The 21,811-nt window shown below is 44.3% G+C and overlaps 1 protein-coding gene and 1 pseudogene across 1 annotated transcript; one reads left to right on the top strand and one right to left on the bottom strand.

Annotated features, from left to right (window-relative positions):
- Positions 1–3,569: 3,569 nt before the first annotated feature.
- LOC119059345 (glyceraldehyde-3-phosphate dehydrogenase-like) lies at positions 3,570–4,825 on the bottom strand. The gene has a single exon (XM_037158948.2). The coding sequence runs from the start codon at positions 4,758–4,760 to the stop codon at positions 3,759–3,761; it is 1,002 nt and encodes a 333-aa protein (XP_037014843.2). The 5' UTR covers positions 4,761–4,825; the 3' UTR covers positions 3,570–3,758.
- A 10,854-nt stretch (positions 4,826–15,679) lies between these two features.
- LOC119059344 (26S proteasome regulatory subunit 4-like) lies at positions 15,680–17,338 on the top strand (annotated as a pseudogene).
- Positions 17,339–21,811: the final 4,473 nt, after the last annotated feature.

The raw sequence follows: 21,811 nt of genomic DNA, 5'->3' as shown, positions 1-21,811 counted from the left end.
CCAAGCAACTGGAGGAAGGGGGAGAAAAGGATGCCCTCCCAGCCTCTGGGCTGACTTTCAGGGACTTGGTTTATATATTGTCCCCGTGTGACCCTTTTTGCTGTATTCCCAATGTGGTTGGTCCTGGTCCCTCCTGCAAGGCCAGCTTTGAGGAGCTTCCCTTCCCAGGCTACCCAGCCACTTCTGTGTTCCAGGGAGCAGCTACACTGATGGTCAGGGTGAGAGGACTCAAGGCTACTGGTACTGGCTGTGGCCTTGGCCTCAGTTCTTGCTCTTCTCCTACTCTTACAGGATTTGTGGGGGCTAGGCCAGGCGGGGGCTGGGGCATGCATGGCTTGAGAGGGAGAGTGGCAGGACCTGGGGAGAGGGTCCCATCCAGTCCTCAGAGCCTCTTTGAAGCTGCTAAGCTCCATTCACCCTGCCTACAGAGGTTTCTTGGGTGCCTCTTACATACCAGCCCTGGGGTGATGGCAGTAAGGAAGCAAACATGTCCCAGACATGAAAGATGACAAGGATGTCACTGTTTCTCACTGGACACCTGTGTTGGGACACTTGTTATCTCATTCATTCAGTACCTATCAAGAACTTTCTGTATGCTAGGCACTGGGTCTGGGTGCTGGGTCAAGCAGTGAAAAAGACAGATGGTCCTAGCCTGGCTCAGTTGGTTGGGTATCGTCCTTAAAAGTGAAAGATCACAGGTTTGATTCCAGGTCATTTAGGGTACATGCCCGTACTGCAGGTTTGGTCTCCAGTTGGGGCTCTTCTGAGAGGCAATTGATAGATGTTTCTCTCTCACATCAGTGATCCTCTCCCTCTCTCTCTCCCCGTCCCCTTCCCCTCTCTCTACAATCAGTAAAAGAGAAAAAATTTAAAGACAGATGGTCCCAGTGCAGAGCAGCAAAAAATGAAGCAAGATGTTGTGAGCTTAGGGTCACTGCTCCTGTCCTGAGTGATAGGGAGACACTGGGGACAATCTGCATTCCTTTAAAGACAGTGGCTGGAGGTAACAATAACCCTAGAGGGTTAATATTTATTCCTATTTTATATGGAAAAAACAACCAACTGAAGCCCTGAGAAGTTAAATTGCCTGACCAAGTAAGCAAGGTCCAGATTCCAAGCTAAGGTCTGACTCCTTCATTCCACATATATGGTACATACTACTGAGTGCTGTATTAAACATTTTTTAAAATTTAATAATATATTTTATTTAACTCTATCTATCAAAATACAGGAGCGGGCAAAAGTAGGTTTATAGTTGTGAGTACACCAAACAGTGTATCTTTGTATTATTATTTATCAATCACTGCATTGCTTATATTGCACTATTTCTTATTTATTTATTTATTTATTTATTTATTTATTTTTAAAGATTTTATTTAGCCCTGGCTGGTGTAGTTCAGTGGATCGAGTGCGGGCCTACGAACCAAAGGATCACGGTTCGATTCCTAGTCAGGGCACATGCCTGGGTTGCAGGCTAGTTCCCAGCAGGGAATGTACGAGAGGCAACCATACATTGGTATTTCTCTCCCTCTCTCCTTCCCTTCCCCCCTCTAAAGAGAAATAAATAAAAATTTTTTAAAGATTTTATTTATTTCTTAGAGAGGGGGAAGGGAGGGAGAGAAACATTGAACAGATGCCCCTGTATTACCAGTTAAACGTGTAACCAAATAAAAATGATTAGTGAGATTTTTTTGTATAGTAAAGCTTCAAAACATGGTTTTTTGTACACCTGCAGCTCATTTCAAGTGCCAAATAGCCACATGTCTCTGGTGTCCACCTTACTGGACAGTGTAGTGCTAGTCACAGATAATGTTCAGCACTTAATTTTTTGTTGTTTCTTCTTTTAGAGCACTTTAATTTTCCTAGCAGAATTGAGGGGAAAGTACAGAGAGTTCACATGTACCCTATGCCCTACACATGCACAGCCTCTCCTGTTATCAACATCCCCATCAGAGGGGACATTTGTTAGCAGTGATGAACCCACACTGACACATCATCATCACCCAGAGTCCATTGTTTACATTAGAGATCACTCCTGGGGGTGTACATTCTGTGGGCTTGAACAAATGTATTGTGACAAGAATCTGTCCTTATCCATCCATCATAGGGTATTTCACTGCCCTAAAAACTCTCTGTGCTCCAAGTATGTCTTTTTTAGCCTGATATTTTGACAGCCGGAAGGAAATTCCCCTCCTAGGACTAGCCAATTTCTTGCTGTTCACCCTTCCTATGCAAACCAGCCAATCCAGACCCACACCCCCAACCACCTGACTGTTATCTGACTGTCACACTGCAGAGACCCCAGAGGACCAGGGTCAGGCCCTATGCCCCAGAGCATGCTGACATTATTCAAAGTAACCAATCCTGAATCTGCTCACGCCGCCTTACCCATTCCTTCCTGTGAAAACCACAATAGAGTCTTACCTCTCCCTCTGCCTCCTGCCTGCACCCCTCTCCCTCTGCCTCCTGCCTGCCCTGGTGCTTCCCGTGTGGTCCTGAGTGGCATAGTATGCCTCCACCTCTTGGGATCTGTAAGTAACAAAATGCCTTTTTAAGGGCAACCATCTCCTGATCTGTTGGCCTCACCGTACCATCATCATAATAAAAATCTACATTTAAAAATAGGAGCCAAGTGATATATGGAGAACCCTAGACAGAGGGCAGACACCAGAGGCTCCACCTCCCCCACTGGGGGCGCCGGAATCCAGTGGGGGAATACTCACTAGATGTTCCCTGGTCGCCTGATCATGTTCTAGCAGAACATCTACACACAGGCTGTGGGACATAGAGGGTACCCTGTCAGGTCTCCAGAGGATATAGCTGCTGAATGGAGATCTGAAAGACAAGCAGGTGTGTCAGAAGGCAGATGAGGATGTCTGAGGGAGCTGCAGGACGGCTGAGGCAGGAGACTCGGGTGGGGCCGGCGGATACTGGAAGGTAAGGTGGAAGCAGACAGGCTACTCAGGGCCTTACATATTGAGCCAAGATGGGTGAGCTTTATCAAGAGGATACTGGGGAGCTGCTGAGGGGTTTTGTCAGGTCTGGGCTGTAGCTCTGGAATGTCATGTGGAAAATGCACTGGAAGGCCAGCAACCCACACAAAGGAAGACTCAGCAGTCAAAGGCCTCTCTTCCCCTAAGGGCTGTGGGGAAGCCCCTTTCCCAGTTCTTTTCAGGTCCTGCATCAACAAGAAATAATTCAGGAAACATTTACTGAGGTCTACCATGCACCAGGTTGGGTAGTTACAATAGTAACAAGAGAGCTATATAGTCCCTGGTGTCATGGAGATTTTTCATTTTCTTAACAAAGGGGTTAAAATAGCAACTGCTGAATGCTGAGGTGATGCAAAACAGGGGCCCAGAAGACAGAAAAAACAAACAACTAAAATCAGAAATGAAAGTGGGGACATAACTACCATCCTTACAGAAATAAATGAAAAGCACTATAAGAGAATACTATGAACAATTTTATGCCAACAAATTAGATAACAAATGAAATGGGTAAATTGCTAGAATCAAACTACTAAAACTGACTGGAGAAGAAATAGAAAATCTTTTTTTTTTTTGGGGGGGTGCAATGAACTTTATTGATGGTACATGACAAGGCAGGGCTCCCTAAGCCCCTCCCCTCTTCAGGGGGGTCTAGGATGGAAACTGGAGGTCAGGATACTCGGCATGTTGGGGGATCAATTTTGGGCAAGGACTCCCCAGCAGGTGAGGGTCTCTTCCTGTTGCTGGGGCTGGTGGTCCATGGGGCTCTTACTCCTTGGAGGCCATGTGGACCACAAGGTCCACCACCCTGTTGCTGTAGCCAAATTCATTGTCATACCAGGAAATGAGCTTGACAAAGTGGTCATTGAGGGCAATGCCAGCCCCAGCATCGAAGGTGGAGGAGTGGGTGTCACTGTTAAAGTCGCAGGAGACAACCTGGTCCTCGGTATAGCCCAGGATGCCCTTGAGGGGGCCCTCAGATGCCTGCTTCACTACCTTCTTGATGTCATCGTATTTGGCAGCTTTCTCCAGGCGGCAGGTCAGATCCACAACTGACACATTGGGGGTGGGGACACGGAAGGCCATGCCAGTGAGCTTCCCGTTCAGCTCAGGGATGACCTTGCCCACAGCCTTGGCAGCACCAGTGGAAGCAGGGATGATGTTCTGGGCAGCCCCTCGGCCATCATGCCACAGCTTGCCAGAGGGTCCATCCACGGTCTTCTGGGTGGCAGAGATGGCGTGGACTGTGGTCATGAGTCCCTCCACAATGCCAAAGTTGTCATGGATGACCTTGGCCAGGGGGGCCAAGCAGTTGGTGGTGCAGGAGGCATTGCTAACAATCTTCATGGAGTTGTCATACTTGTCCTGGTTCACACCCATCACAAACATGGGGGCATCCGCAGAAGGGGCGGAGATGATGACCCTCTTGGCTCCACCCTTCAAGTGAGCCCCAGCCTTCTCCATGGTGGTGAAGACACCAGTGGACTCCACAACATATTCAGCACCAGCATCACCCCATTTGATGTTGGCGGGATCTCGCTCCTGGAAGATGGAGATGGACTTTCCATTGATGACAAGCTTCCCATTCTCAGCCTTGACTGTGCCTTTGAACTTGCCGTGAGTAGAATCATACTGGAACATGTAGACCATGTAGTTGAGGTCAATGAAAGGGTCATTGATGGCGACAACATCCACTTTGCCAGAGTAAAAGGCAGCCCTGGTGACCAGGCGCCCAATACGGCCAAATCCGTTCACTCCGATCTTCACCATGTCTCAGGGTTGAGGCTTCTGGCACTGCCCAGGAAGACGCGGCTGTCTGTTGAACAGGAGGAGCAGAGAGCCAGAAATAGAAAATCTTTAAAGACCTGTGACACATAAGGACTCTGAAGCAGTAATCAAAAACCTCCCAACAAAGAAAAGTCCCTGACCAGATAGTTTCACTAATAAATGTTATCCAACATATAAAGAATTAATGCCATTTCTTCTCAAGTTCTTCCAATTAAAAAAAAAAAGATAGAAGAGGAAGGAGTATTCTTTCTGTGAGATCAGCATTACCCTGATACCAAAGCCACACACTCACATACACACACACACTCAACTATTGGAATAGCCAGCAGTTTTATTATATAAGAAAAACACACAACAGTTGCATTTCCATACAACAGCAATGAACAATCTTAAAAGGAAATTTATTTTTTTAAGATTTTATTTATTTACTTTCAGAGAAAGGGGAAGAGAGGAAGAAAGAGAGAAACATCAATGTGTGGTTGCCTCTTGTGTGCCTTGTACCAAGGACTTGCCCCACAACCCAGGCATGTACCCTGACTGGGAATTGAACCAGTGACCCTTTGGTTCACAGGTGGGCACTCAATCCACTGAGCCACAGGAGCCAGGGCTGAAAAGAATATTTAAAACCATTTCATTTACAATAGCATCAAAATAACAAAATACATAGAAATAAATTTAACTAAGGAAATATAAAATGTATAGACTGAAAACTATAAAACACTGCTGAAAGAAATTCAAGAAAAGCCAAGTAAAAAGAAAGACATCCCACGTTGAGATTGGAAGACAAAACTGTTAAAAGGGCAACACTCCCCAAAGTGATTTGTAGATTGATTCAATTAAATCCCTATCAGAATATCAATGACTTTATTTGCAGAAATGAAAAAGCAGATCCTAAAATTCATATGGCTTGCAGGGAACCCTCAATAGCCACTTAAACAGGAGTGCAGGGCCATCCCAGCTGGGAGTGGGACCAGCCAGTCCTTTTCCTCCCATAGGGCCATAGCACTGGCCTGCCCACCAGGCACCAGCAGCGCCCTCTTGTTGCCACAGTTGGACATGTCCTCCCTCAGAGAAGGTCCAGCCAGGCACTGCCCCTCACTCAGCCCCTGATGCCTCCATCTCACCAGTCTTCTTCATAGAGTTATCAAAGTCAACTCCAGGTGAGTTCTACTCCTTAAAAAATTCTGTACAAAATCTTTCACCCCCCCGCCAAGAGAAAACAAATGAAAACACAGTTGACCTTTGAATAATACAGGGGTTAGGGGCGTCAGCCCTCTATCATGCAGTCAAAAATCTGCATGTAACTTTTGACTCCCCCCAAATTAATTGCAGTCAGCGGTCACTTGGTATCCAGAGAGGATTGGTTCCAGGACAACCCTGCAGATAACAAAATCCTCCAGTGCTCAAGTCCCTTATATAAAATGACACAGAACAATGCATCCAGTTGGCCATCTGGATGGCTGATCCAGATTCCCAACCATGTATCAAAAACAGTGTTTTTGATGTGCAGTTGGTTGAATCAGCAGATGTGAAACCTAGAAATATAGAAGACCAACTGTATATTTACTGAAAAAAAAGCCACACATTAAGTGGACCCACATGGTTCAAACCCCTTTTGTTCATGGCTAAACTGCAAATAGAGCTGTGTAGTTTGACCAGGAGCTGGGGGTTTCAGAGGACTGCCACCTCATCCTCATCAACCCCAGATACATGGAAATGCTTGGGCCCCTGAAAAGGCTTTGAAAATCATGTGCTTGGCGGGAAAAGGTCCCACAGAACTGGAATTTTCTATTTTCTTCTTGAGTCAGTTTTGGTAGTTTGTTTCTATGAATTTGTTGATTTCCTCTTCAGCAATCCCCAACCTTTTTGGCACCAGAAACCCCATGCTCTCTTGCTTGCTTGCCCTCTGCTCACCTCCTGCTGTGTAGCCCAGGTCCTAACAGACCAGATACTGGTCCCAGTCTGTGGCCCAGGGGTTGGAGACCCCTGATCTAGGTTATCTAATTTGTTGGTAAACAATTGTTCATAGTTACTCTAATACACCCTTGCATTTCTATAAAGTCAGTAGTTATGTTCTCACTTTCATTTCTGATTTTAATTATTTGGGTTTTTTTTTCTTTTCTAGGTAAGGGTTTGTCCATTTTATTGATCTTTGCAAAGGACCACTGTTGGTTTTGTTGATGCTCTCATTTTTCTATTCTCTATTCCACTTATTTCCACTATAATCTTTATTATTTCCTTCTTTCTGCTAGCTTTAGGTTTAGCCTACTCTTATTTGTCTAGTTCTTTAAGGTATACGTTATGTTATCCATATGAGATCTTTTTTACTGAAGGCACTTACAGCTATACATTTCTGAGCACTAATTTTACTGTATCCTGTAGACTTTGGTATGCTGTATTTTATTTTCATTCATCTCAAAGTACTATATTTTAAATTTCTTTTTGATTTCTCCTTTGACCCATCCATTGGTTGTTTAAGAGTGTGCTGTTTTCCAGTATTCCCTCTATCACCGATTTCTAGTTTCATTCAATTTTGTTCAGAGAAGATACTTTGTATGATTTCAATCTTTTGGAAATTATTGAGACACGTTTTGTGGCCTAACATATATGGTTTATAGTGGGGAATGTATTATACAATGGGGGGGGGACTCGAAAAAATCTGGAATTATCTTCTAGAGGGTGAGCCTCTTTATGTAGTCCAAGGTCCCCCCACTAGGTGAGTGTTCTAGGAACACATCTATGTCAGTGTGTTGGCTGGCATTATTGTGAGATGCTGTGTTCAGCTTCAGTGAATTTTTAAGTATATTTTAGTGATTATGCTATTACAGTTGTCGAATTTATTTTTCTCCCCTTTATCCCCCCTGCACTGCCTCCCTTCTGCATCCCCCCCTTAGTTCATGTACATGGGTCATACATATAAGTTCTTTAGCTTCTCCATTTCCCATAATGTTCTTAACCTCTCCCCACCTATTTTGTACCTGCCATTCATGCTTCTTATTCCCTGTATCTTTTCCTCCATTCTTCCCCACCCCCACTGATAACCCTCCATGTGATCTCCATTTCTGTGACTCTGTTCCTGTTCTATTTGTTTGCTTAGTTTATTTTTTTGTTTGTTTGTTTTTTAGGTTCAGTTGATTGTTGTGAGTTTGTTGTCATTTTATTATTCACATTTTTTATCTTTTTTCTTTGATAAGTCCCTTTAACATTTCATATAATAAGAGCTTGCGGTGATGACGAACTCTAACTTGACCTTATCTGGGAAACACTTTATCTGCCCTTCCATTCTAAATGATAGTTTTGCTGGATAAAGTAATCTTGGATGTAGGCCCTTGCCTTTCATGACTTTCCAAATACTTCTTTCCATCCCCTTCTTGCCTGTAAGGTTTCTTTTGAGAAATCAGCTGATAATCTTATGGGACTCCACTGTAGGTAACGCTCTCCTTTTCTCTTGTTGCTTTTAAGATTCTCTCCTTGACTTTAATTTTGGGTAATTTAATTACAATGTGTCTCGGTGTCTTCCTCCTTGACTCCAGCTTCTTTGGGACTCTCTGAGCTTCCTGGACTTGCATGTCTATTTCCTTTGCCAGGCTGGGGAAGTTTTCCTTCATTATTTTTTCAAATAAGTTTGTAACTTCTTGCTCTTTCTCTTCTCCTTCTGGCACCCCTACGATTCAGATGCTAAAATGTTTAAAGTTGTCCTAGAGGTTCCTAAGCCTCTCATTTTTTCTCTTTTTTCTAATATATTTTATTGATTATGCCATTACAGTTGTCCCATTTCTCCCCCATTCCCCTCCACCTTGCACACCCCCTCCCACCCACATTTCCCCTCTTTAGTTAATGTCCATGTGTCATAAGTTCTTTAGCTTCTACATTCCCCACACTACTCTTGCCCTCCCCCTGTCTATTTTCTCCCCTTTCTATGCTACTTATTCTCTGTACCTTCTCCCCCCTCTCCTCTTCCCACTCCCCTGTTGCTAACCCTCCATGTGATCTCCATTTCTGGGGTTCTGTTCCTGTTCTAGTTGTTTAGTTTGCTTTTGTTTTAGGTGTGGTTGTTAATAACTGTGAGTTTGCGGTCCTTTCACTGTTCATATTTCTTACCTTCCTTTTCTTAGATAAGTCCCTTTAACATTTTATATAATAAGGGCTTGGTGATGATGAAGTCCTTAAACTTGACCTTATCTGAGAAGCACTTTATCTGCCCTTCCATTCTAAATGAAGGCTTTGCTGGATAGAGCAATCTTGGATGTAGGTTCTTGCCTTTCATGACTTGGAATACTTCTTTCTAGCCCCTTCTTGCCTGTAAGATGTCTTTTGAGAAATCAGCTGACAGTCTGATGGGAACTCCTTTGTAGGTGACTATCCCCTTATCTCTTGCTGCTTCTAGGATTCTCTCCTTCATTTTAATTTTGACTAATGTAATTATGATGTGCCTTGGTGTGTTCCTCCTTGGGTCCATCTTCTTTGGGACTCTCTGAGCTTCCAGGACTTCCTGGAAGTCTATTTCCTTTGCCAGATTGGAAAAGTTCTCCTTTATTATTTGTTTAAATAAGTTTTCCACTTGTTGCTCTTCCTCTTCCCCTTCTGGCACCCCTATAATTCAGATGTTGGAACATTTAAAGATGTCCCGGAGGTTCCTGAGCCTCTTCTCACTTTTTAAAATCCTTATTTCTTCATTCTTTTCTATTTGGTTGTTTCTTTTTTCCTTTTGGTCCACTCCATTGATTTGAGTCCCAGTTTTCTTCCCATCACTATTGGTTCTCTGTGCATTTTCCTTCATTTCACTTAGTGTAGCTTTCAGTTTTTCACCTAATTTGTGACCAAAGTCAATCAGGATGCTTCTGTGAGCATCCTGATCACCAATGTTTTGAACTGTGCATCTGATAGGTTGTCTGTCTCTTGGTCGCTTAGATATATTGGCTCTGGGGCTCTGATCTGTTCTTCCATTTGAGCCTTTTTTGTGGGGGGGGAGTCTGGTCACGCCTGTTATGTGATGAGGGGCAGAGCCTTAGGTGTTCACCAGGGCGGGGCAACCCAGTCAACCCAGTCACTGGGTTGTGACATTGTATGTGGGAGAGGGGTCAGAGAAGGAACAATGGCACTTGCTCTGCTCTCTCAGATTTCAGTCCATTCTGCAGCTTCCCACAAGCAAATTATGCCCTTCTGGTGCTGGTTCCCAGGTGGGTCTCTCCAACAAACTCTCCTGTGAGGATGGGAGTCTCTCCTGGCATCTCCACCCCCACAAGTGTTTTCAATGGGTGCTTTAGGTTTTATTTCCTGGCACTGGGGACTTGGGTTGCGTGGTCTGTCTTGTTGCCCATTTTTGCCTGGTTTATCAGCGCGTGAATGTGTGACTGCGGTCAGCAAGCAGCCTTGAGTGCCTTGTGGGGTCTGCTCATTTCCTCCCCATGCCCAGGGTCTGCCAGCCACCGCTTTTTTCTGCCACCCCTCTCTGCTGGCTGCCAACTCCGCCCCTCTTACCTGTCTGGATGAAGGGTTTTCGGACTTCCATATAGTTCAATTTTCTGTCTGTTCTGGTTGTGTTTTTGTTTCTGTTTTTGTTATCTTTAATTTTGGTTGTGCGAGGAGGCACAGTGTTTCCACCTACACCTCCCTCTTGGCCGGAAGTCTCTTTTTTTTTTGTTGAGCTCTTGTTTCTTCATTTTGTTCCAGTTGAATGTTTATTTCTTCCTTCTGTTCCAAATCATTGACTTGAGTCCTGGTTTCCTTCCCTTTACTATTGGTTCCCTGTATATTTTTCCTTATTTCACTTTGCATGGCCTTCACTTCTTCTTCTATTTTGTGTCTGTACTCAATCATTTCTGTAAGAATCCAATTAGCAGTGTTTTGAACTCTGCATCTGATAGGTTGGCTATCTCCTCATTGTTTAGTTCTTTTTATGGAGTTTTGATCTGCTCTTTCATTTGGGCCACATTTCTTTGTCTCAGTACATGTGATACATTGTAAGGGGCAGAGCCTTAGGCATTTGCCAGGGTGGGGCAACCCACTTCACTGCATTGTGACACTGTATGTGGAGGAGGAGTCAGAGAGGGAACAGGGCTGCTTGGTTGGCTGTCCACAGGCTTTCAGTCACTTCCCCTGCTACACACAAGCAAATTGAGTCCTTCTGGTGCTCTTTCCTGGGTGGGTGGGTTTGTGTACATTCTAGGACCCTGTGCATACCTCCAACAGACTCTCCTGTGAGGCTGGGAGTTTCTCCCACCACCACAATCCCCACAGGTTATTACAGCCATAGGTTTTGAGGCTTTATTTTCCCATGCTGGAACTGCAGCTGCCTTGCCATGTATCCTCTCCATCCCAGCTACCAGTCTCTGCCCCTCCTATCAGTCTGGATGAATTGTTTCTTCTTTAACTCCTTGGTTGTTGGACTTCCATACAGTTCAAATTTCTGGCACTTCTGGTTACTGTTTTTTTTTAAATTAGTTGTTGTCCTTATTTTGGTTGTATGAAGAGGTTAAGCATCTTGTCCAGAAGGCATTGTTGTGAGAGGCTGTGTTCAGCTTCAGTGAATTTTTTTTGAAGATTTTTTCAACGCATTTTCCCCTTTCATGATGGGTGATTTACAAGTGCACCTGCCCACTCTGCTTTGAGTATTTAGCAGTTTTTAACCAAAAAGAGCATGACCCCTGGGCCTCACCCTCCCTATTCACCTGATCACCCCCTCAGTGACTTTTTTGTTTCCCTTGAAAAGTCCCCAAAGGGAAACATTTTCCTGATATGAAAAAGGTGACACAAAAAATGACAGAAGCACTAAAAGGCATCAAAATCAATGAGTTCAAAAATGATTTTGAGCCATGGAAAAAAGTCTCAATAGGTGTATTTCACCAAATGGAGAGTACTTTGGAGGTGACTGAAGTTCAAACATGTAAGAATACACAATTTTTTATAAATGAATTGTTTTCTTGGGTCTTCATTTTATGGTTTTGAGTACAGTGTGTATTCTATTGCTATTGGGTGATGTATTTTGTATATATCAGACAAGTTACACTGTTATTGAAATTGGAGTATTGAAGTCTACAACTACTATTGTAGAATTGTCTATTTCACACTTTAATTCTGCCAGTTTTTGATTCACATATTTTGGGGCTCTGTAGTTTAGTACATATATGTTTATAATTAATATATCCTTTGAATAGATCGACCCTTTTATCAACAGGTAATGTTCTCCATTGTTTCTTGTAACAATTTTTGACTTTAAATATTTTTTGTCTGATATTAGTATAGCTATTCAGCTCTTTTTTGGTTACTATTTGCATAGTATATCTTTTCCCACTCTTGTTTTCAACTTTTTTGTACCTGAAGTGAGTACCTTGTAGATAGCATACAGCTGAAACACAGCTTTTTTTTTAATTTTTTTTATTGATTATGCTGTTACAGTTGTTCTATTCCCCCTTTGTTCCCCTCCACCATTACCCCCATCCCCACCATCACCCCCCTTTAGTTTATGACCATGTGTCTCTAGTCCTTTAGATTCTATATTTCCCATGCTATTCTTGCCCCCCATCTATTTTCTTTCTACTGTCTATGCTACTTATTTTCTGTACCTTCCCCCCCCTTCTCCTCCTCCCACTCCCCTGTTGCTAACCCTCCTTGAGATCTTCATTTCTATGTTTCCACTCCTGATCTAGCTGTCCTTTTAGTTTGCTTTCGTTTTAGGTGTGGTTGTTAATAACTTTGAGTTTGTTGTCCTTTCACTGTTCATGTTTCTTTAACTTCTTTTTCTTAGATAAGTCCCTTTAACATTTCATATAATAAGGGCTTGGTGATGATGAACTCCTTGAATTTGATCTTATCTGGGAAGCACCTTATCTGTCCTTCCATTTTAAATGAAAGTTTTGCTGGATAGAGCAATCTTGGTTGTAGGTCTTTAGATTTCATGACTTGGAATACCTCTTTCCAGCCCCTTCTTGCCTGTAAGGTCTCTTTTGAGAAATCCGCTGACAGTCTGATGGGAACTCCTTTGTAGGTGACTGTCCCCTTAGCTCTTGCTGCTTCTAGGATTCTCTCCTTCATTTTAATTTTGGCTAATGTAATTATGATGTGCCTTGGTGTGTTCCTCCTTGGGTCCAACTTCTTTGGTACTCTCTGAGCTTCCTGGATTTCCTGGAAGTCTATTTCCTTTGCCAGATTGGGGAAATTCTCCTTTATTATTTGTTCAAATAAGTTTTCCACTGGTGGCTGTGCCTTTCCCCCTTCTGGTACCCCTATAATTCGGATGTTGGAGCGTTTAAAGATGTCCTGGAGGTTCCTAAGACTCTCCTCATTTCTTTGAATTCTTGCTTCTTGACTCTTTTCTGTTTGGCCATTATTTGCTTTCTTCTGGTCCACTCCATTGATTTGAGTCCCAGTTTCCTTTTCATTGCTATTGGTGTCCTGTGCAATTCCATTCATTTCCATTAGTTTCGCCTTCATATATTTGTCTAATTTGTGGCTATAATCAACCAGTTCTGTGAGGATCCTGATCACCAATGTTTTAAACTGTGCGTCTGTGAGTTTTGCTATTTCTTCATCGCTTAGATTTATTGGCTCTGGGGCTCTGAGATCCTCCTGCGCCATTCTTGGTCTGTTTGGGCCCTTTAAGAGAGAGGGCGCTTTGGATTCCCAGGTCGCTGGGTTGTGACGCTGTATGTGGGGGCGTGGGCTCTTCAGAGCGGTGTGGTCAGGGGAAATGGCGGCGCCCTCCACTGCAGCTTGCCGTGGGGACCAGCCGGCCCGGTCCAACTGCCCACTCCCTCGCCTGTCCGCCCTCGCACAAATGCGCGACCACAGTCAACACGCAGCCCCGCCCCCGGCTGTCTCCCCCGCGGTCGCTCGCCTGGTGGCTCGCTCGGTCGCTCACTAGGTCTGACCCTGCGCCTGGATTCCGCACGCGCCTGAGTGTGTCTGGCCGAGTCCTCCTGTGCAACCCTGCTCTGCCAGCCGCTGGTTTCGCCCCTTACCGGTCAGGCTGAAGAATTTGTTGTTAACGGACTTCCGAAAAGTTCAGTTTTCTGTGTTCTGGCTGTGTTTTCTGTTGCTAATATTTAGTTTTCTCTAATCTTGGTTGTGTGAGAAGGCACGGCACTTCCACCTATGCCTCCATCTTGGCGGAAGTCTGAAACACAGTTTTTATCCATTCTGTTAGTCTCTGCTTTAAACTTATTTGGCAACTACTTTACATGTAATTACTATAAGGAAGAAATTCTTCCATCTTACTACTTGTTTTAAAGGTATCTCTTCTACCTTTTTTGTTCAATTTTCCATTACTACCTTCTTTTGTGTATAATTGATTTTTTTAGTGTACCATTTGATTCCCTTCTTGTTTCCCTTTCTGTATATTTTTACTTATTTTTTACTGGTTACATAGGGATTACAGTTAATATCTTCAACTTGTAAAAATCTAGTTTGAATTAATACCTACTTAGCTTAAATAGTATACAAAACTCTTCTCATTCCTCCTCTTTTGTATTGTTATCACAAATTTTATCATTATATGTTATATTCCCATGAAAATAGCCTTATAATTAGTTTAATTCCTTGTTTTTTAAATCGTATAGGAAAAAAAAGGAGTTATAAACCAACTCCTCTTTTCTAAAAAAGAGGAGTTATAAACCAAAAACAACCAACATTCCTTGTTTTTTAAATCATATAGGAAAAAAAGAGGAGTTATAAACCAATACTTTTTATAAAAGTCAGTTATAATACTGGCTTTTATACTTATGTAATAATTTTTACCAGTATTCTTTATTTCTTCATAAGGCTTTGAGTTGCTATCTCATATCCTCTCATTTCTCCTAAAAGGATAAAGACTTCTTTTAGTATTTCTTGTAAGGCAGGTCTACTAGCCACAAACTCTCTTAACTTTTGTTTATGTGGGAATATCTAAACTTCTTCCTTTTTGAAGGTCTCTTTTGCCAGATACAGAATTCTTGGTTGACAGTTTTTTTTTTCTTTCAGCAGTTTAAATATCATTCACTCTTTTCTGGCCTCCATGCTATCTGATGAGAAATCAGCTGTTAATCTTATTGGATATCCTTTGTATGTGATGAGTCACTTCTCTCTTGCTGCTTTCAAGATTCAGTTTGTTTCTATCTTCCAATTTGATTATAATTTTTTCTCTTAGTTGACTTTAGAGAAAGGAAGGGAAAGAGGGAGGGGGAAGAGAAAATAAACATTGATTTGTTGTTTCACTTATTTCATTAGTTGATTCTTGAGTGTGCCCTGACTGGGGATTGAACCCAAAACCTTGGCTTCAGGATGACATTCTAACCAACCAAGCTACGTGGCCAGGGCCTATGTTTCTTGATGTAGATGTCTTTGAGTTATCCTGCTTGGAGTTTGAGCCTCTTGGATGTATAGATACCTGACTTATTATTTGGGAAGTTTTCAGCCTTTATTTTTTTCAAAGTTTTTCTCTTTCTCTTTATCCTCTGGGACTTCCATTACATGTATGCTTTACACTTGATAGTATCCCAAAGGAGTATCAGGTTTTGTCATTTTTCATCATAGTTTTTTCTTTTGGTTTCTCAAATTGGATACTTTTAATTGACTTTATGACAGGGTAAGCATATTTGGAATTGGCTAGTGTGAACAGTTCTGGGCTCTGGGGCAAAGGTGCTGTCCCCAGTTGCCTGGTACCTGGCCCTGGCATGAATAGGGCAGGGGAATATTGCCTCCTGAAGTGTGAAAGCCTGGTAAAGAAGCCAGGGATTGAAGCTGGTAGTTGGAGTGTGATCTCTGGATTGGTTGTTTGAAAAGCCCACCCCAGGAGAGTCATTTGCTCTCTCTAGAAATTAGCTAGCCTTGAGAGGGGCAGTCTGTCTTAGATCAGCAAAGCCCCAAGATTTCAAAGCAACACAAAATATTGAAAGTAAAAAATGTGATTGAGCAGCTGAGTCAAGATGGGTCAAAGTCAGAGTGGTGGCAGTGGTCCTGAACATAGCCAGAAGGATAATAAGGACCCCCCCCCCAAAAAAAAAAGAAAAAGAAAAAGAAATATAAACCTCCTGTGCCAACTAGAGTGAGGAAAAAGAAGAAGAAAACAAAGGGATCAGGCCTCAGAAGGAATCAACCCAGCTGACACCTTGATCTTGGTGTCACCAGAACTGGGAGAGACTAAACTTCTGTTGTTTATAAGCCACCCAAACAGTGCTTTGTTATGGCAGATGCTGCCAGCAAATTGCCACTGGTGACAACTCACACTCAGTGCTGTTGAAATTACTGAAGTTAGAATTAAATACTGTCTTCTCATGGAAGAAGAATTCATTAGAACCCAGAAACAAATGAAGCATTTAGAAAAAAAGCAAGAGGAGGAAAATCTGAGGGGGACCCCGATGTCAGTAGAAGCCTTGGAAGAGATCATTATGACAACCATGCCATAGTGTCTACATCAATACATCAGCTTCTTTCATTTGTAGACAAGGATCTACTGAAACCGGGCTGCTCTGTCCTGCTTAACCACAAGGTTCATGCCATCATAGGACTTCTGACAGGTAAATGGATCCCTTGGTCACAATGATGAAGGAGGAAAAGGTCCCACAGGAGATCTATGCTGACATTGGGGTGTTAGACAACAAAACCCAGGAAATTAAGTAATCTGGAACTTCCTTTTATACATACTGAATATTTTAGAGAGATGGGTATAAAGCCCCCCTACATGGGCTTTCTCTGTGGTCCACCTGGCACAGACAAAATCTTGTTAACCAAAGCAGTAGTAAACCAAACCTGAGACACTTTCTTGAGAGTAGTTGGCTCTGACCTTATTCAGAAGTACCTAGGCAATGTGCCTGAACTCATTCTGGAATTGTTTTGACTTGCTGAGGAACATGCACCGTCCACTGTAGGGTTTGTTTGTTTTGAAGATTTTCTTTATTTATTTTTAGAGAGAGGGGAAAAGAAGGAGAAAGAGAGGGAGAGAAACATCTGACATGTGAGAGATACATCCATCAGTTGCCTCTCGCCCACCCCCAACTGGGGACCTGACCAGCAACCCAGGCATGTGCCCTGTCCAGGAATTGAACCAGTGACATTTTGGTTCACAGGCTGGCACTCAATCTATTGAACCATGTCAGCCAGGGCCCACTGTATTTATTGATGAAATTGATGCCATTGGGACAAAAAGATATGACTCAAATTCTGATGTAGAGAGAAAATTTCAGTGAACAATGTTAGAACTGTTGGATAGTTGGATGGATTTGATTCAAAGAGATACATAAAAGTTACCATGGCCACAAACTGAACAGAAACTTTGGATATAGCAGTTATCAAACCCGGCCTCACTGACAGTAAGATCAAACTCCCCCTTCCCCTATGAAAAGACATGAAGTACCTCTTCCAGATTCACACAAGCAGAATGATTTTGGCTGATGACATGATACTGGATGATTGATCATGGCTAAAGATGACTACTCTGGTACTGACATCAAGGCAATCTGTACAGAGGCCAGTCTGATGGCTTTGAGAAACAGAGAATGAAAATAACAAATGAAGACTTCAAAGAATTCAAAGAAAATGTTCTCTGTAAAAAACAAGAAGGCACACTTGCAGGGCTCTATCTCTAGTAAACCACAGTTGCGTTCAAGGAAATGGCTGGGAGTGATTGACCCCTTGGAGGGAGCAGGTTGGGGAAGTTGCCCAGAGGAGCCTTGTTCTAGTCGATCCCCATTAGCAACACATCCTGTGTATTGTGGGCCTTTCTCAGCATGATGTGTGGGGTGCCTGTTGTATAGTGCTCCAGTCCCAATAAAATGTGCTCTTTCTCAAGCAACACAACCAACCAAAAAGCATGGTTAATATGTTCATCACCATTCTTCTCTCACTACCTATTTTCCTCTTTTCCCTATTTCCACAGCCACCACCTTTGGCAATGGATAAATGCCAAGAACAGCTCTCAAGTCTCCGAAACTCCAAGAATTCCAGCATCTCTGATCCTTTCTTGCCTTACTCCCACCCCTGCCTACAATTTCCCACTCCTGAACTCCTGCACTGGCTCCAGGTCGATACCTAATAGTTGCCCCTACTCCTCAGCTCCTACCTCTGGAGTTCTCTAGGAATTAGCTAGAGAAGTTCCTGGAGCCCCAGGAAGATGGATCTAAGAGTAGTGTTTCTGCACCCCTATGCCTACCCTGAGCCTAGCCCACTCTGGCCTCTGGGTCCCTGCACTGGAAAGGTGAGTGTGGTAGATGGTGTGCTGACACCTGTTGAGACTGTGTTGGTCACTGGAGTCACCAGGTGGGGAACAAGCTACTTCATTCATGGGGCAGCAGGTGACAGGGGCCCTGGCAGCAAGAAGGGGCAACTGAGGCTGGGCATTCCCCTCCAGCTCCCTGTTGCTGCCACCCCCCAATGTTCCTGTTAGTAGTGCCCCGGGAGTTGGGTGCACCCTCCTTGGGCCAGGATGGGAGTGGGGTGCCCATCTGACCCACCATGGAAAGGACCCCAGTGTGGGTGGCCTGACCCAGTATATGGAGGTGGAAGGGGCAGGGTGGGCTCTGTCTGGATATGATAAACCCAGCTGGTATCTTACTGCCATTGGCCCTTGTAAGAAGGTTCTGCTGCTTGTTCATTTGGTCAGCAAACTTTTGACTCCTACAGGCCCTATGTTTGGTGCTGGGGATGCAAAAGTGGACAGAACTCATGTCTCCCCTTAAGGAACTCATGCAACTGGGGAGAGCAGTGCTTGCACTGGCTGATTGCTTAACTGAGAACCAGCCTCTATTCTGGGTGTGCCTCATCTCTCAGTGGGAGCAGAACAACTGCATTTCTGGAGAAAGGGGCAGGGGTATTGGCTGGGGAAGGAGGACAGCAGGGATCTGGGCAGAGGAAGCACTAGTGTACTGCTCAGAGAGGAGAAAGAAGGCAAGCATGTATCCAGTGGAACTTCCCTGGGGGGTGAGTCCAGGAAAAATTCTGCTCTTGGGGGTAGGAGGTCTGTTCTGGAGAGATGACCCATCTCACCTACCACCAGCTCCTGAATTTCTCCTCCACTGCCTGTGTGTTAGTTGTAGCTGCTCTGGCCAGACTCTTGTGTGTTTCTATATAGCCCCTCACCGAGCCCAAGCCCAGGCTTATGTATGGCACTGTCTTCCTGCTGGGACCCAATGGCAGTCCCACTTGTCAGAGAATGGGGTGTCCAAACCTCAGAATCCTGGTTCTTTGACCTGTGGAATACCAGGTGGTGCCCTTGGGTGACAAGGATCACCTGAGCTTCCCTGCCCAAGCCTGCCAATACCCAGTGGACTGTAGCAGAATCATGTTTCCCCTGTGTCATGGGCAAATTCATATGTTGAAGCCCTAACCCCCGGGACCTCAAAGTATGACTTTTTAGAAATCGGGCCTTTAAGAAGTGATCGAGTTAAAACTAGGTCATTAGGGAGGCCCCTGATCCAACATGACTAGTATCCTCATAAAAAGGGGAAATTAGGAAACAGACATGCACAGAGGGACAACCACATGAGGACACAGGGAGAAGATGGCCATCCATGGGCCAAGGAAGGAGATATCAGAAGGAACCAACCCTGCAGACGCACCTTGAACTTGGACCTCTCACTTCCAGAACTGGAAGACTAAATTTCTGTTGTTCATAGGCCACCCAGTTGGTGCTTTGTTATGGCATCACTAGTGAACTCACACCCAGATGCAGCCGAGAAAGATGGCAGCACATCTTCAGGATGAGGGAGGGAATAAAAATAAAAACAAACCTTTTCTCTACAGCCTCAGTACCTTCCCTACCTCTCCTCTCTGGAACCATCACTTTAACTGCACTACTGAGGCTGTCCCTCCCCTCCTACTCATGCATCTTAAGCCATTGGGCCATGGTTAGGTGGGGGAGTGGAAATAACCCCCCACAGATGCCACCACGGACAAATGACTCCCACCAGGATGTACTCTCCTTCTCAGTGGCCCATGCAAACCTTACCCCCTGGCCTATCTACCTGTCCACTCTCCCAGGCCTCTTATCTGCATCCTGCTTAGTCCTTTCTCCTATACATAGACCTTGGGGCTGGCCCTCCCTCAGTGCTGGCCCATCCCCTTCCCTATCTCTGCTCCCCCTTCCACTCTTCCAGCCATAGATGGAAGACACTGAAGAAGTAAGGTGCAATTCTTTGCTCTGCCCTAAATCATGAGCACTTTGATATCAAGGTTCTATGCATGAGTTCTGGACTCCACTGGTCCTGGCTTTTGGCCCCCTTCTGCCCCTCTTCTAAGAGTGTGTAATCTCAGGCCCACTTGATCCTTCTATAAAATGAGGCTAATTGGACCCAACTCACAGGCTCACTATGAGGATTAACTGCATCCGCAAAGCTCCATCCAAGGAGCTACTCTTAGTATGGTTGTGGGCCTTACAATGCCATTTCTAGTGGATGAACAATTCACCAAGCCAGCTTCAGTGCTGGGCATTTGGATTGTTGACAACCCAAGGGTATCTCATTAAAGATGGTAAGAAACATCCTCCTTCAGACAGCCCTTCCCTAGGCAGTAAAGGATAATTTTCAGTGGTATAACCACAAGGGCAGACAATGAGCCCTTTCATATGCTGGTATCTTCCACAGTCTTTCAGATGAACATGACCCCCCCCCAAGAAAAGCTGGTGTTGGGGTCTTGGCAGCACTGCAACGATCTTCACCTTGACTAGCCCCTGTCCATGGCCCCACCTTGACAACTTGGTGTAGGCACTGATGTTTGTTGACTTTCTTCCCCCTCCTGTGAAGTATTTCTTTGATCTTTGCTCCTTTGGTTCTCATTAAGCTCTTGACTGAGCTTTTAATAGACTGACAACACCTGGTTTGTTCATCTTGGGAAACATGCTGCACATGATCAGAGCTTAGTGTGCCTGGAGGTTCTGAGTAATGCTGCTGGATGCGCTTGTGGATCTTTGGTATGGGAAGCTAGAAGGTTTGAGGGTTTTGTCATACATGGAGAATGGAAGTTGCCAGGGTCAGTCAGAAACCAGAAATGGGAACACCCATCCTTAATGCTCTTGCCCCAGCACATTGGGGGCATGTGGGAAGCACCTTGCAGGGAGAGCTGGCAAATCTGTGAGCTTCCTGGCCTGTTTCCCAAGGGATGCTGGACCAAGAGCTAGGCTGGGGAATTGTCACAGCGAGTTGACTGCCTGCCAATGACTGATAAGTGTGAAGCCTCCATCTCATTTATGAAGGAAAAATTGGGGAAAACAGTGCTCAGTTATGCTTAGTGAAAGAAGCCAGACATAAAGGGCCACCTACTGTATGATCCCATTTATATAAAGTGGTCAGAAGAAGAATATTCATGAAGTCAGAAAGATTAGCAGTTTCCAGGGGCTAGTGGGTGATTGCTTATGGGCATGGGGTTTCTCTTAAGGTGATAACAAAAGGTCATGGAATGAGATAGTGGTGATGTGTGCACAACTTTGTGAATATATTGTACCAAAACCCACTGAATTTCTGCTTAATTTTTTTAACAAGCACCCCCCAAATCCAACAAATACATATAAAATATTCAAGAAGGAGAACTCATATAATATGAAAAAGAACCGGTGAATTAAAAAAAAAAAATCTTAAACTTCCGGCCAAGATGGAGGCATAGGTGGAAACACTGTGCCTCCTCACACAACCAAATTTAAGGACAACAGAGATTTTGAAACAAAACACAACCAAACAGACAGAAAATTGAACTGTACGGAAGTCTGACGGCCAAACATTCATCCAGACTGGTAAGAGGGGCGGAGTTGGCAGCTAGCAGAGAGGGGTTGAGGCAGGAAAAGCCGTGGCTGGCAGACCTGGGTGTGGGGAGGAAACAAGCAGACCCAGCCCAGTGAGGCCCATAAGGCAGCTGGCTGACTGTGGACACACATTCCTGCACAGATAAACCAAACAAAAACAGGCAGTGAGAGACCACACAACCCAGGGCCCCAGCAATAGGAAATATAGCCTAAAAGCACCGATTGAAAAAACTTGCAGGATTTGAGGTGCTGGGAGAGACTCCCAGCCTCACAAGAGTTCATTGGAGAGACCCACAGGGTCCTAGAATGTATACAAGCCCACTCACTCCAG

This window comes from Artibeus jamaicensis, unplaced genomic scaffold (genome assembly GCF_021234435.1).
Source record: "Artibeus jamaicensis isolate MK-2021 breed Jamaican fruit bat unplaced genomic scaffold, CSHL_Jam_final contig_648, whole genome shotgun sequence".
NCBI lineage: Eukaryota > Metazoa > Chordata > Mammalia > Chiroptera > Phyllostomidae > Artibeus > Artibeus jamaicensis.
Note: the sequence above shows the minus strand (reverse complement) of the source record. Positions and strands in the feature narration are given on the sequence as shown.